Below are 14,993 nucleotides of genomic sequence, written 5' to 3'. Positions count from 1 at the left end.
AGAAGCGCGTCACTTTTACAAAGAGGATTGGAGAATTAAAGGGATATGTGTGACTGACTGTGTATGTGAGTGTTTGCATGTAGACTGGGTATCTGTGTGAATGAGTGGAAACTAACCTTGGTTGTTGTGGAGTAGGGTATAGGCATATATGCTTCTTTCGCAATCAGTATCGGTACGGAGATATTTAAATCGTTGAGTCCGAGAGTGTTTTAGGCATGGAAACACATCATCTGCATACAGAGACAAACAATGTGAAATCCCTTAGAGTGTGTCGTTGCAATGCTCAGCCTTGGAGACAGCAGTGTTACTAAGCTCTAAGGCCATCGGAGACGGCCTTGAGAAGAGATCAGGGAAATAATAACTTGATGCACAAACTACACTTGATGCTTCATCCACACATGCTTTCACCAGTTACAAGTAGATTTTCCCTGTAAATGAGGCCAACTGATGTATAATATCCATGTTGTGAATTTGATTGTGGTTTCATGTCTCTCATTCATAGGATGAACACACTGATGGTTTCTTTCATGTGTATTAAATTAAATGTTTGTGTCCTCAGAGGTAACTTTCCAGGCGTCAGTCCAATCCTGTTTGTCACTCCTATTAACTCCTTAGTCTCTCTGAAATCAATACGGCGCATGCCTTGGGAGCATGCAAGATGTTTGACATTGGTTGTCTCTAATCAGTCAGGGATTCTGTGAATCTGATTGACCACCAAGATTACATAATCTTACAGAAACACAATAGGTGTACAATAGATAAACTGACAGGAAGTATGTTTGTGTTTTTGTGTCAACATTTAGTGTAGCTAAGCATCAATAGACCCTTTCAACTGCATCAACTAATGTTAACTTGGGGACCAATAATAATAAAAAAGTTTTTTAAGTTGATATTTTATAGAGCATTACGCTAAGGTCATTTTCTTTTCAAAGTATCTGCCTTGGTTCTGAACCTTTCAACCGGAAACCCTCTAGGAACAGATTGAAATGGTCTATTGGTGTGTTTATCTGATAAGCAAATAAGGTGGGTTAGTTTAAATCCCTCTGACGTTAGCCTCCTGATGGGATTCAAAATATCGTGCTACTAAAACCAAAAAGTCAATTAAAGGTACAGTCCATGCTTCTAATCTAACACACTTTTAGTCTGCTCTCTGTTGATATCGTTGCTCCCCGAGAATATATTCACAATCACATGCACACAAAAAGGATGCGCATTCACTCTTTCACACGAGCACACACACACGCAAACAAGCACAGGCACATTAACCCACACAGTGTCTGAATGACTTCATCTGCAGGTGACTGACTGCTTGTGACAGTTGCTGAGGGATTGGCCTAGAAAAGCTTCTTATAGCACCCTCCCGTTTCCACAGCAAGGTTACCGCGGTGACCCACAGCCCAGCGAGTACCCCCAGTGCTCCCAAACAGCTCTCTCTCTCTCTCTCTCCCTCTCAATGCCACCCACAGCTGCCAATGTTTCCCCACTCTACCCTGGACCAAACATAGCATGCATTCAAGCTGTTTCTCTGGGTGTTTTCCATGTACACTCACACCGAGTGGTTTCCTCTGGCGGGGGTGGCACAATAACAACGGAGACCCCAAATCTAATGCTTGAGTCAAGAGTCAGTGAGAGATCAACAGAACATCGTCAAATGGCAGCTTTGCCAATAGGCTGAATGTCCATCATGTTTTGTGGGGTATTCTGGGTTTTCCACCTGCCTGTTAACTGCTGGTTAGGTTGGTATCTGCCACTAGAGAGCACCGATGAGCAAGCATAACAAACACTGCATACTGGACCTGCATTTACAGAACTTCATGTAAACATATTAATCACAGTATTAATCATAGTAAAAACACACTAAATAGAAAGTCATCACAGTTGTGTATGTAATGGTTTTACACAGTTTGATGTCCTCTCCAGGGCTTAAACCAAGGACAATTTCCATGCCTGAAGTTATCAGAAAGTTTTAAAGCTATGCATTATTCATTTTCAAAGCCTGGCCCACTCCTGAATTCAGGCTCAGTGCCTGAGACCTTAAAGCCCTGCCTCTCACACTTTTAACTGGCTGAGCTTCCTGAAAATGTGTGAGTGCATTTTGTTTGATTTACAGATGCTGTGATAGCATAACAGGAGCTGTGATGCCCCAGACTACAGCTCATAAGACAGGTCCAGCATTTGTCCACACAGAAGTGTTGTGCATGCCATCAAAACATCTAAAGCTTCCAGAGGGAAATATTAGATTTTAGACATTGTGCATTTAAAACCTGCCCGAGGGAAATCAGCTCACTGTATTGAGACATCTGTTTCTCTTCCATTTGTAACTGCAACTGAGCTTATTGTACTTCCCACAGCTATCTCTCTCTCTCTCTCTCAGTGGGTTATGTTTCATCATTATTACTGATCACAAGTTTTAAATGATCTTTTAGTTAAGTACAGTGAAGATAACAATGGTTAAACTATGCAAATCAGTTGAAGGTTCATGCCCTGTGTGTGGTGTAATTTAAGGTGTTTTTTAACTATATAATGAACAATCTAAAAAATAAATATGCCACAGGTGCTCTCTAGTACACAGTGCCTTGAAATTATCATCAACTTTCAAGTGGCATTAATAGACGTAATAATGACGATAAGTCTAATAACAATCCTGTTTCCTCATCTCCATTACAGCCTTTCTTTTAGCCTCACCCTAGAAGTGTCTCTGCATGCAGCTATTGCATGTCACTGCAGTTACTCCTGTGGAAATACATTTGGTAATAAGTCACCCTGGTGCTAATCACCTATCTGAATCATCATACAGTATATGACTTTGGCTTAGGTTAAGGTTGTTGAATAGTGTATTTTGTTATTTACAACAGATACATGAGAAAAGCAGTGTATGTATGAGCAAAAGCATAAAACAGGCTAGTTTATTTGTTGTAGCTTGTGCAGAGGTATAGCTTCAAGAACCTTTGCAAAAACCCAACTCAAACAGGCATAGGACTTCCTTCAGCATTTTATTCCATTTGAATAACTAGACAACAGAAATCCTTGTGGTGGCCATGCATTCGTTGATGTACTGTCAAACGATCGGCAGTAAAAACCAAAAATAACAATAAAAAAAAAGTCTACAGTCTACAGTGATTTCACTGGACGTCTTTACCTCGTATGCACTTTCATATGCCTGTTTACCTGATTACGCATTGTAAATCTTTTGTCACACACTGTACAGGGATACGGTTTCTCCTTTGTGTGCCTTCTCCTGTGTTCAACCAGATTGCACATTTGCATAAAGCCTTTCTTGCACACTTCACACTTGTATGGACGCTCTCCGGTATGAAACCGTGTATGAATTAACAACGCTCCTGGGGCAGGGAAACCTTTGCCACAGAAGGAGCACACGTAGGGCCTCTCACCAGTGTGCAACCGTTCATGAGCCACCAAGCCTGATTTCTGGATAAACCTCCTCCCGCAGAGGGAGCAGACGTAGGGTCGCTCGCCTGTGTGCACACGTGTGTGGCCCGTCAAAATCGACTTAGTTCGAAATGCTCTACCACAGTAAGAACAGAGGTGGGGTCGCTCGCCTGTATGAATGGTCAGATGTGTTTTAAGACCTGACATGTTTTTAAACTCAACGCAACAAAAACTGCAAATGTAACCCCCCGCAATCTTAGGAGCAACTGTGACACATTTTTTTGTTGTTTGGGAAGGTCCAGCCAGGCCTGGTTTCGGACAAGTTTTGCCACGTTCTGGGCATGCATGCTTTTGTGGCTTCCTTGCAGTGGAAACGGCTGTTCTGCTTCCCTGAGAGGCTGTCTTGAGTGAGCTGCTGCTGGGTGAAAATACTCCAGCGCCACTGCCACTGGATGGTGGGACCCTCGTCTCACTGCTGCTGTGGTCAGTGCTCTCCTGACTCTCACTGCTATAACCTGCTGAAAAAGGGAGAATCAATCAGAAAAACATACCTACTTGATAACCCCAGTGAAATGCTTCAGAAGGCTGCTCCGCTAGTGATGTGCTTTAGGTTTAGGTTTTCATTGCTGCATTGTGCGTCCTGTTGTGTGATTTTAGAGAGGCATGGTTGTAGATTGGCCTCTGTGGCAGCGCATGTTCTACCGTGAAGAGGTGGCTTTAATGGTCCTGGGTACAACATGTGGCGTGTGTGGCAACTGCCAATTGCGCATTGTCATTGAATCTCGCATCATGTTGTGTAATGTGAAACGGAATGGACTTGGTTGTTGATTATAACAAAAAAGAGGGAATGTTACATGCTCACTGTATACTGCACCTGTCCTGAAAGAAAGGTGGGATGTGCACACAACCATTCTACCAAACTTGGTTGTTGATTAGCCATTGTGGGAAATCCCCTTTCTGTAGCACCAGGAATTTAAGACTTTTCCTCTGTATGTTTGAAATTCACAGATTTAAACACAAAAATGTATTTTCTGCACTAATTTTAAGTAATTGCACAGTGATTTTCTCACCATGAAGTCCTGTGTTCTCCTCTTCTTGTTCAGTAGAATGAGTCTTATCCATGTCCGTCTGTGGATCTTCATCATTTAGGTTTCTCTGAATGTAGTCTTCATTCACATCTCCATGTGTGTCTTCATCATTCACCATCCGTCCAACAAAGTCTTCATACACCTGTCTGTCTCCTTCATTTACTGAAGTTTGGGATTCATGGAGTGTTGATGCACATTTCTCAGAGTCAGTTTGCTCACAGGTGGCAGGCAATGGAGTGTTAGAGACAGACATTGTGGAGAGAATGGTGTTTGCAAAGATGGGTGAAGGTGGAGATTCTGGAAAAAGTCAACATGTCAAACAATTATTATTACAAAACGTTACTCTATACTACTACGCTATGCATTATGTGAAAACACATTCAGGGAAAGTAAAACGGGTAAAACCAAATGTCTGGATAATACAGCGTTGTATTTAAGTTGTCTAGACAGTATATTTTACAGTCGCACCATATTAGATTAATTAATATGCTATTAATGAATTTACTTGTCATATTTTGCACTGGTGATGTCTGTTTGCATTATACCTTGTTCTGAGTGTCCAAAATGTTTGACATATTGCAACACATTTTTGACTTTCTGTGGTTCTATTTGTAAGGAATTCTCCAAGTATAAAGGGTCTTCATCAAACCAAGAAGCCATCTGTAATGGCAAAATGGAGTAAAACATTCTGAATACTTTAAAGAGGAAATGTAAATTAACAGAATGTCATTTAAATCCAAGATTACAAACCTGGTGGAAGCTGGGGACAGGTAGTCGTTTTTCTAGTCTGCAAAGGAATTCCCATACCAGTGACTGCAGTGCTGTGTCATATTTGGGACCATAATGCAATGGGTAGACTTCCTGAAACAATGTAGAGATGGAAATATCTATGACAATTAGCAAACCTCTGGCAACAATATAAGTAAAATATATTGACAATGCTTTATTGTGTGGTGTGCCATTTTCTACACCAAAACTTTCAAAGACAGCGGAGCCCCATACTATGTGGATAGGTTCAATGTCTCCATGCAGCAATTTCCCTCTCCTTAACTTGACTTAAGGACCTTAAAGCTTCAACTCAGGACCAATCAGACACTTTCCTAACTGACGATCTTCTAAAAAAATGTCTCAAAAATGATAAGGAGTGAGCCATTTCGTATTCAGAGTCTCACCAAGAAGAAGTCTTCATATGAATGTAATCCTTATATGAATAACCTTAACTGAATGACAGCTTTGATCATTGTATGAGTTTGCTTTATTCCTGTCTCATTGATTTTCCCTTAGCTGGGTCAACTTAAAACAGCTACATCTTTCCCTACTAGGGGTCAGTTCCATGTCTCCAAGTGAAGCATAAAGTTTGCTCAAGCTTCTGCTCAGGACTAACCACACAATACTGGCTGCCTTGATGTTTTTGTTAAAACGTTTCACCTGGAAGAAATGCTTTTTCTCTTGAGGACTCCTCAGGATGGTTTGGATAAGATCCACAAAGTTTCTCACAGCAGCATCTACCACTGGATCTCCACTCTTTCCAAATAAAACAACAAGCAGTAAATACAGCAGGGAATGCATTTAGGGAAAAAATGAGATTTTTTTTTTCAACCCACCTGAGATCCCCGTGAACTACAGATAGACATTCCGGTAACACTTCATAATAACTACACACAATTAAGCATTTATTTTCAACGCATTTACAAATGAATTGTAAAGGTTACATTTGCATTTATTCATTTAGCAGACACTTTTATCCAAAGCGACTTACACATGTCAAATAAATTAAAGGCCAAAGGCACAATGGTGGAAGCCAGGAATTGAACACTCAACTTTCCAGGCAACTGCATGGTAGCCCTAGCCTGACGAGCCAGACCCACATTAAAATGTAGGGTCTGGACACTCACCGTTCGCAGTGCTCAGTCCGAGGGGCGGGATAATCAGTTGTCTTTCAAATTCCCTCTTCACGCAATAGGACAGCGGCAGCGCTATAAGTCCCATGCGTTTCCCACCAGCGGAGCTAGTTGGCTAGTTCAAACGTTTGCCAACTTAATAAAAGCTTAACTCGTGTCACACTGTTCGCCAGCAGCAACATCCATCTTATTTGTTTTCAAGTAGCAGGGAATTCAAGCCAAACGGTTGCAACTCTGCCATCAATCATTATGTTAAGCCCACCTAACAACTCTATACACGATTTCATTGGCCTGATTAAGTTTCGATTTCTGGAGCTCACAAGCCAACGGAGAGTTGCTAGACTAGCCCTGGCAGCAAATGTAATTCGCTGCCGCTATGGGCGCGTCTAGATTTCTAGGCTATGGTAGCCCAGCTCCTTATCCACTACACTACCTGTAAATATAACCTTTACAACTCATTTGTAAATGTGCTGAAAGGCATAGAAAGTCCTCACTTTAGATGATCTCACAAAATATCCTTAACTAACCACCTGCAACTCCTGAGTTAATCAAGAATTATAGTATTAGGAAGTGGTTTATAAAACATTTATCCCCAGTCCCCACCCTAACTAATCATTAGTGCATGTGTATTATTATTGTATTTTATAAAGGCATGCCTCATTATAGGTGTGAATCATAGACTGTATCCAAACAAACTATTTACAAACATATGTTTGGCTTATTCACTATGAACAAACCATTTACAACTGTGTGTACAAATGCTTTACTGATGAGAATTGATGTAGTAACAAAGTTTTACGAATGAGGAACAAAGCATAGTATACAAATGGTTAATAAGCTTAATTGTGTGTAGTTATTATAAAGTGTTACCACATTCCTATTAAAGGCCTTATGGACAAAATTGCCTGTGTGTAAGAAATGTAGTGTTACCCCATCAGTAGCCGATACATCTATCCTATGCAGTCTGTCCAGATGTGTCTGCATTATCTGTAGTTTCACTGATGGCTGATCACGGCATATGTCTAGAATAAACTGAACACAGATGGGGAAATTCAGGCAATGCTACATTATATCTGAATACTATACATTACGCAACACACTAGACTCTCTCTTACCATTGTTCTGAGGCCAAGGAGTAGTTCAGTCCTTTCCTTAGCAATGAGTAGGTCTGGCAGGACCTCCAAAACAACAGAGACAAACTTCTCCAGTCTGTTGTAGTATTTGACTCTGCGCTGCTTTACCACCTGCCACATGAACGCTGCCAGCAGCCGCAGTGGTGGGACACAGAGATGCAGGGAGGACAAGGGAACTACAAAAGAGGTTGCTAACATTAGCCAAGGTCAACAAAAAAATACAGTGCTAAAATCTCAAAGCAAACCAACACGGCAAAACAAAATAAATAATAAAAAGACATAGACTAGGCTAACATTTTATAGGAGAAAGTATTTTTTTTAGAAATAGTTATCCTTGATGTAGGCTTGTGATTACAGATCTAAACCCTTCAGTCAGATCAGCGATGACCAAAACTGCTAGACACAACAAACCTTTCCCATGCTGTCGACAAGCCGACATTGGATGAAGTCATAAGGTTTTTTTCGTAAAATCAAAATATTGTAAACTTGATTTCGAAGAGCTCTTCTTCTTCTTTTTCCTCCTCTTCTTTTTTTTCTTTTTCTGCTCATTACCGCCACCGTCTGTGCTGGTGGGTGCATCCATAATCTATGAAGAAATGGATATGAAATACTACATAAACAAACTCTTCCTATATACTCTAAATGATCTGTTTACTAAATTAAGAAATTAACAGATCATCTGGAATTGTGGAGTCGAGAGAAACTAGTGTCCACTTCCTCAAAGATCAATATTGGTGTCCATTTCGATCATTCCTGTGAGTGGCGGTAGTGTTCCATGAGAAGACTCAAATAACAAAGAAGAAGAACATCAGTTCGGTCTGGTCTGACCGACGAATCTGATCAGTTGTCCATCTGTTGTTGTCTTTGGAAGCAGATCCTCCGATGAGCATAAGGTTTTTGATCATAACGCGTTCAGGTAAATGTTACTATTTCTGTAGTGTGTTAATATGTTTGGCTAGTAGGATATATGTAAGGCCTACAGTCGTACAAATGTGTTGGTGCTGTATCAGCCAGCCAGTTAGCTATAGCTTGCATCTGAATAAAGCCGGGGCCAGCCTTTTAACTATGACTCACTCACGAATGGTAGATGGCTTTGTGGCTAGACAAAAAATATTTGGTAAGTTTTCGGGCCTTGACACTTTCTTTTAAATAAAAGCAACGGAATGTGCACTGTTTCTAGGCAATTGCAAGGATTTATCTCTAAATTTGAGCTATAATAAGTGAGAACAAAGAAAGATGCCTGTTAGCTTGCAGGCACGCTTGATAACGTTATAAAATTAAATAACACCAACTTGAATATTAATTTATTTAAGTAAAACCACCCTTAAGATGGAAGAAACGAATTCTTCAATGACTCTTCCAACGGATTATCTCCAATATTGGTGAGTTGTCGTGTGAGTTGTTGTGGAGGCTGCAGTCCGTGTTACACCCTGTCACTTCCTGTTCGCTCATATCTGTTTATTTTACGTTATTTATTCTAGGTATCAAACCAGTCAGCCATATTTCCATGCACCAGAAGCTACGGAGTATCATCACATGAACAATGTCAATTATAACATGGACAATGTCAAAGAAGAGCGGGATATGGCAGAACTCACTGTCCACCGGGAACCTGCTGAATACCATTATTCTGTGCCACAACAGCCTGCCTCACCACAGAATACTGCAATGGGTAATATGTGACTACATATTTACTGTAGGTGATCATATTATCAAACAACTTAATCTAAATGATTGTCTGTATAATCTGCTAGCACCCCCTGCTAAGAAGAGAGGTAGACCCCCAAAACACAGATCTGAGGATGGTAAGCCAGTGGCTGACAATGACAACACTCCCAAGAAGGCAAAAAGAACACTTGATCGATTTAATGGTATGTCACCTGAAGAAGTAATGACCAAAACCCTGCCCGATGTAATCACCCACAATCTTGACATATTAATAGTAAGTCGTGTCAAGTTACTTTGTCATTTTTCAAATACTGTTCACAAAGCATCATGTAACAGCTTTTTTATTATTAGCTGATTGTTACAGATTGATTTGTTGTACAATGACATCCAAATTCTATTTTAGGTTGGAATTAACCCTGGACTTCTATCAGCCTACAAAGGACATCATTATCCAAATCCAGGAAATCATTTCTGTGCGTAACTTTTCATGTATTTACTAATGTCTTGAATGTGCACAGTCTTGAAAATGTGTCTGTATGAGTGCTTTAAAATCTTACCATTTGTCACCAGGGAAGTGTCTCTTCCTCTCTGGCCTAACTGATGAACAGCTCAATTACATGCATGATCAAACTCTGCCAGAGAGGTATGGAATTGGCTTCACCAACATGGTAGAGAGAACCACACCTGGAAGCAAAGATCTCTCAAGGTATGTTATATATTTAAAACAATATAATCACAAGTTCTGACCTTTGGTTTCAGTCAGCAGCACTATAATGCTTCAGTGTTATACATTACCTTAAGTACCCTGTCTTAAAATTAAGGATTCACCGATTGTGAAATTCTGGGCTGTTACTACCGATGTATACTACCGTTCAAAAGTTTGGGGTCACCCAGGCAATTTCATGTTTTCCATGAAAACGCACACTTTTATTCATCGAATGAGGTTAGAAATAATGATTTTTATTTGAAATAATGTTGTCCTTCAAACGTATAAGTAAGTATAAGTAAGTATAAGTATATATACTCTTTTGATCCCGTGAGGGAAATTTGGTCTCTGCATTTATCCCAATCCGTGAATTAGTGAAACACGCTCAGCACACAGTGAACACACAGTGAGGTGAAGCACACACTAATCCCGGCACAGTGAGCTGCCTGCAACAACAGCGGCGCTCGGGGAGCAGTGAGGGGTTAGGTGCCTTGCTCAAGGGCACCTCAGCCGTGCCTACTGGTCGGGGTTCGAACCGGCAACCCTCCGGTTACAAGTCCGAGGCGCTAACCAGTAGGCCACGGCTGCCCCCCAACTTTGCTTTCGTCAAAGAATTCTCCAGTACAGCCTTGCAGACCTTTGCCATTCTAGCTGTCAATTTGTTGAGGTAATCTGAAGAAATTTCACCTCACGCTTCCTGAAGCTCCTCCCACAAGTTGGATTGGCTTGATGGGCACTTCTTACGTACTATACGGTCAACAGCTCAGTAGGGCTGAGGTCTGGTGACTGCGCTGGCCACTCCATTAGACAGAATACCAGCTGACTGCTTCTTCACTAAATAATTCTTGCATAGTTTAGAGGTGTGCTTTGGATCATTGTCCTGTTGTAGGAGGAAATTGGCTCCAATCAGGCGCTGTCCACAGGGTATGGCATGGAGTTGCAAAATGGAGTCATGGCCTTCGATATTTAAAATCCCTTTTACCTATAAATCTCCCACTTTACCAGCACCAAAGCAGCCTCAAGCCATCACATTACCTCCACCATGCTTGACAGATAGCGTCAGGCACTCCTCCAGCATCTTTTCACTTGTTCTGCATCTCACAAATGTTGCTCTGTGTGATCCAAACACCTCAAACTTAGATTAGTCTGTCCATAACACTTTTTTCTGATCTTCCTCTGTCCAATGTTTGTTCTTTTGCCCATTTGAATCATTTCCTTTTATTGGCCAGTCTCAGATATGGCTTTTTCTTTGCCACTCTGCCTAGAAGGCCTAGCATACCGGAGTCACCTCTTCACTGTGGGCATTGAGACTGGTGTTCTGCTGGTACCATTTAATTAAGCTGCCAGTTGAGGACCTGTGAGGCGTCTATTTCTCAAACTAGAGACTCTAATGTCCTCTTGCTTAGTTGTGCACCAGGGCCTTCCACTTTTCTTCTATTCTGGTTAGAGCCTGTTTGTGCTGTTCTCTGAAGGAAGTAGTACACACTGTTGTAGGGAAATCTTCAGATTCTTGGCAATTTCTCTGATGGAATAGCCTTCATTTCTCAGAACAAGAATACACTGTCGAGTTTCAAAAGAAAGTTCTCTTTCTGGCCATTTATAGAGTATAATCGAACCCACAAATGCTCCAGACACTCAACTAGCTCAAAGGAAGGCCAGTATAATAGCTTCTCTAATCAGCACAACAGTTTTCAGCTGTGCTAACATAATTGCATAAGGATTTTCTAATCATCAATTAGCCTGTTAACACGATTAGCTAACACAGTGTAACATTAAAACACAGGAGTGATGGTTGCTGGAAATGGGCCTCTGTACACCTATGTAGATATTCCATTTTGTTTCCAGCTAGTGTAGTCATTCACCACATTAACAATGTCTAGACTGTATTTCTGACTAATTTAACGGTATCTTCATTGAAAAAAAAAAAGTGATTTTTAAGTGACCCCAAACTTTTGAACGGTAGTGTATATAATAACAATTTGGCTGATATACAGTGTCTTTGGTTACGTAGTTTTTGTTGTGAATCATACCATTTAGTAGAGTGGAAACAAAGAAATGCATAAAAGAAAATAACTGAACTATTTTCAATTCTTATTATATATATATATTATCTCATATTAATTTGCTGATCGCCGATATCAGTCAAAAAGGCTGATATTGGCCAATACCAATGCGATATATCGGTGCATCGCTACCTGAAATGAAAAGAATATTTCTTAATGCTCTCTGGCAGTAAAGAGATTCGTGAAGGTGGCAGACAACTGGTAGAAAAGCTCAAGAAATACAGACCGAGCATCGCTGCCTTTAATGGGAAAGGTAAGATAGGTCATTGTCCCTAAATGGCTTTGATTTCTTTTTATATATATATAAATAAAAGAAATATATATATATATATATATATATATATATATATATATAGATAGTTTGGACACACCTTCCCATTCAATGCGTTTCCTTTATTTTCATGACTATTTACATTGTAAGTTCATCAAAACTATTAATGAACACATGTGGAATTATGTATAAAAGTGTGAAATAACTGAAAACATGTCTTATATTCTAGTTTCTTCAAAGTTGCTTTTTTTTTTTTTATTTAATACCATATTCAGCAAGCTATAACTTGACAAATATTCATCTGTGGGCCAAATAACTTTGAATTCATTCATAGTTTTGATGCTTTCAGTGAGAATTTACGATGCAAGTAGTCATGAAAATAAAGAAAACGCATTGAAATGAGAAGGTGTGTTTAAACTTTTGGCCTGTACTGTATATATACAAAATGTAAATTTAAAGATATATATTTAAATGCGCTGGCCTGGCTTCATTCACAGGTATCTATGAAATTTTCTGCAAAGAAATCTTTGGAATAACAGCAAAGAATCTTGAATTTGGCCTGCAGCCATACAAAGTTCCTGACACACATACAGTAAGAATGATGTTTGTTTAACTTATGCGGATATCCTGTTTGTTACAGCATATTGAAATTAACTATATATGAAGCATTCAGTTTTGTCAACATGTGTCTTCCCACATCTTTCAATGCATATTTGAGTGTTGAAATGTTAAGAGTGTGTCAGATAAAGGGATGCAATAAGGTAGGATGATGTTGACCAGTATGGACATTTTCTCTAATCAGGTGTGCTATTTGATGCCGTCATCAAGCCCCCGCTGTGCCCAATTTCCCCGTGCTCAGGACAAAGTGCATTTCTATATTAAGCTCAAAGAGCTGCGGGACCAGATTAAGGGTATTGTCCGAACTGCGGACATTCAAGAGACTGAGTACTCTTTTGACCTAACGTTAGCGAAAGGTATGGAAAATGGTTGGGTGCACTTCAACCAAGTCTGTTATCTAATAAATAAAATATGTCTGAATGTGAAACATTGATGTTGTTTAGAGTTTGTTTTTCATCTGTGATGTCACATTTAAATATTCTCTCCACTATTGTTAAAAAAACAGAGGATGCTAAAAGGGTAGCTATCAAAGAAGAAAACCAAGATCCAGGATACGAGGCTGCCAGTGGGTCATGGCAAGGGACAGACCAGGGGACCAGTCACTACTCTTTGCACAATATGGGTGAGTATCAGATCCAAACCGGTTCTATTTACAATCCAGTTTTATTTTTGGTATTTGCTTTACAATACTTAGGAAAGAACACAACTGACTGTTTTGTTTATGCAACAGATGCACTTTATCATGGTGGCCAACATGGTGACCCGTTGCAGTTTGGAACATCTACAGATTTACACAGCCTTCAGCAGAGCACATACAAGACGGATCATTGCACATAAGACATGAACAAGCCTGAAACAAGTCTTTACCAAACCATATGGACTGTTCTAAAGTTTTTTTTAACCACCCTCGTAATGCATGTGGAAAGCCTTGGAGGGGGTAAAAAAATGCCAGTTCCAGCCTGACCTTTTTTTATAGGATTCCTTCCTTCAGAGCTGTTAACTTTTACAGTTTGATTTTGTAACTATAATGGATGTAATTTGTAATGTATGCCTTTTGTATCTATTTAAGGAACGAAAGTGTTTTATTTGTACTTTGATGTTGATGTAAGTGGAACAGTACCTGTATTTTCTTTTTTCTTTTCTGGAATGTGGTGTAAGTGGGCAGCACATTTTCATTTCTGATGAAATCCATTAATGGATGTGGACCATAACTGTTGAACATTTTGTTCAAACTTCATTTATACTGTGATTAAATATCCAACTGTGTTTGGATAACAACTGCTATAAGTGCAAGGCTGAATTACGTCTTGTCTGACATGACAAAAAGCCATGTTGGTACTCATGTTGGTTGGTAGTCATTTCAATGTTTACATAGGATCGGCAAGTTATATCTATGTAACTTACCTTCCTTCTAATTTAAGTGTACTGTTACTTCATTTATTGTTTACCTCAGAGGAACAGCTCTATGGTTGCCTGGTGCTTCTATTATGCTGTGTCTCATGGTTTTATGCCTATGTTTCTTAACTATACCTCAGAAACAGGCTAGTACAGTAGCCTACCTTTGTTACCATTCACTTTCACCGTCTGATTGAAATAAACTATGTACATGTGAGTAACGGGTCTTAATAACCAAACAGACATACATGCATAGGATTGACACTTAATTTTCATTGTACACTAACAAAGAGATAATTTGAGCAAGCCTGAATATTTAATTAGTAAAATAATAAACACCTGTAGGCTATGAGTTACTAAATATACACTGATCAGCCATAACGACCACCTGCCTAATGTTGTGTTGGTCCCACTTTTGTCGCCAAAGCAGCCCTGACCTGTCGAGACCTGGACTCCACTGGACCTCTGAAGGTGTGCTGTGGTATCTGGCACCAAGATCATAGCAGCAGAGCCTTTTAAGTTACATGGTGATGCCTCCATGGATCGGACTTGCTTGTCCAGCACATCCCACAGATGCTTGATTGAATTGAGATCTGGGGAATTTGGAGGCCAAGTTAACACCTTGAACTCATTGTGGTCCTCAACCCATTCCTGAAAAATTTTTGGGTCAACTTTTTCAGCATTTTGAGCTACAGGGACCACAGGGGAAAGCTTTCGCTCCCCACATGCTTCATTGAGCCTTGGGCGCCCATGTGCCTGT

The 14,993-nt window shown here is 40.0% G+C and overlaps 2 protein-coding genes across 3 annotated transcripts; one reads left to right on the top strand and one right to left on the bottom strand.

The window, feature by feature from the left end:
• Nucleotides 1-2,980: 2,980 nt before the first annotated feature.
• On the bottom strand, nucleotides 2,981-9,821 carry LOC121723840 (zinc finger protein 432-like). 2 transcript variants are annotated; one of them, XM_042109990.1, is made up of 9 exons: nucleotides 9,738-9,821; nucleotides 7,924-8,098; nucleotides 7,495-7,688; nucleotides 7,310-7,411; nucleotides 5,907-6,002; nucleotides 5,229-5,339; nucleotides 5,024-5,138; nucleotides 4,461-4,775; nucleotides 2,981-3,905 (listed from the first exon to the last, which is right to left on the bottom strand). In XM_042109990.1, the coding sequence occupies exons 2-9, from the start codon at nucleotides 7,949-7,951 to the stop codon at nucleotides 3,136-3,138; spliced, it is 1,731 nt and encodes a 576-aa protein (XP_041965924.1). In that variant the 5' UTR covers nucleotides 7,952-8,098; nucleotides 9,738-9,821; the 3' UTR covers nucleotides 2,981-3,135. The 2 variants fall into 2 exon arrangements, with proteins under 2 accessions (XP_041965924.1, XP_041965923.1); XM_042109989.1 differs by having other exon boundaries at nucleotides 2,981-3,908; nucleotides 9,738-9,820.
• tdg.2 (thymine DNA glycosylase, tandem duplicate 2) lies at nucleotides 8,149-14,450 on the top strand. Its single transcript, XM_042109993.1, has 11 exons — nucleotides 8,149-8,428; nucleotides 8,826-8,894; nucleotides 8,994-9,184; nucleotides 9,267-9,454; nucleotides 9,584-9,653; nucleotides 9,751-9,886; nucleotides 12,120-12,202; nucleotides 12,718-12,812; nucleotides 13,023-13,194; nucleotides 13,344-13,460; nucleotides 13,569-14,450. The coding sequence occupies exons 2-11, from the start codon at nucleotides 8,842-8,844 to the stop codon at nucleotides 13,673-13,675; spliced, it is 1,212 nt and encodes a 403-aa protein (XP_041965927.1). The 5' UTR covers nucleotides 8,149-8,428; nucleotides 8,826-8,841; the 3' UTR covers nucleotides 13,676-14,450.
• The last annotated feature ends 543 nt before the right edge of the window (nucleotides 14,451-14,993 follow it).

This window comes from Alosa sapidissima, chromosome 11, assembly GCF_018492685.1.
Source record: "Alosa sapidissima isolate fAloSap1 chromosome 11, fAloSap1.pri, whole genome shotgun sequence".
NCBI classification, from domain to species: domain Eukaryota; kingdom Metazoa; phylum Chordata; class Actinopteri; order Clupeiformes; family Clupeidae; genus Alosa; species Alosa sapidissima.
The sequence above is the reverse complement of the archived record's forward strand: the minus strand, read 5'-3'. Positions and strand labels throughout refer to the sequence as shown.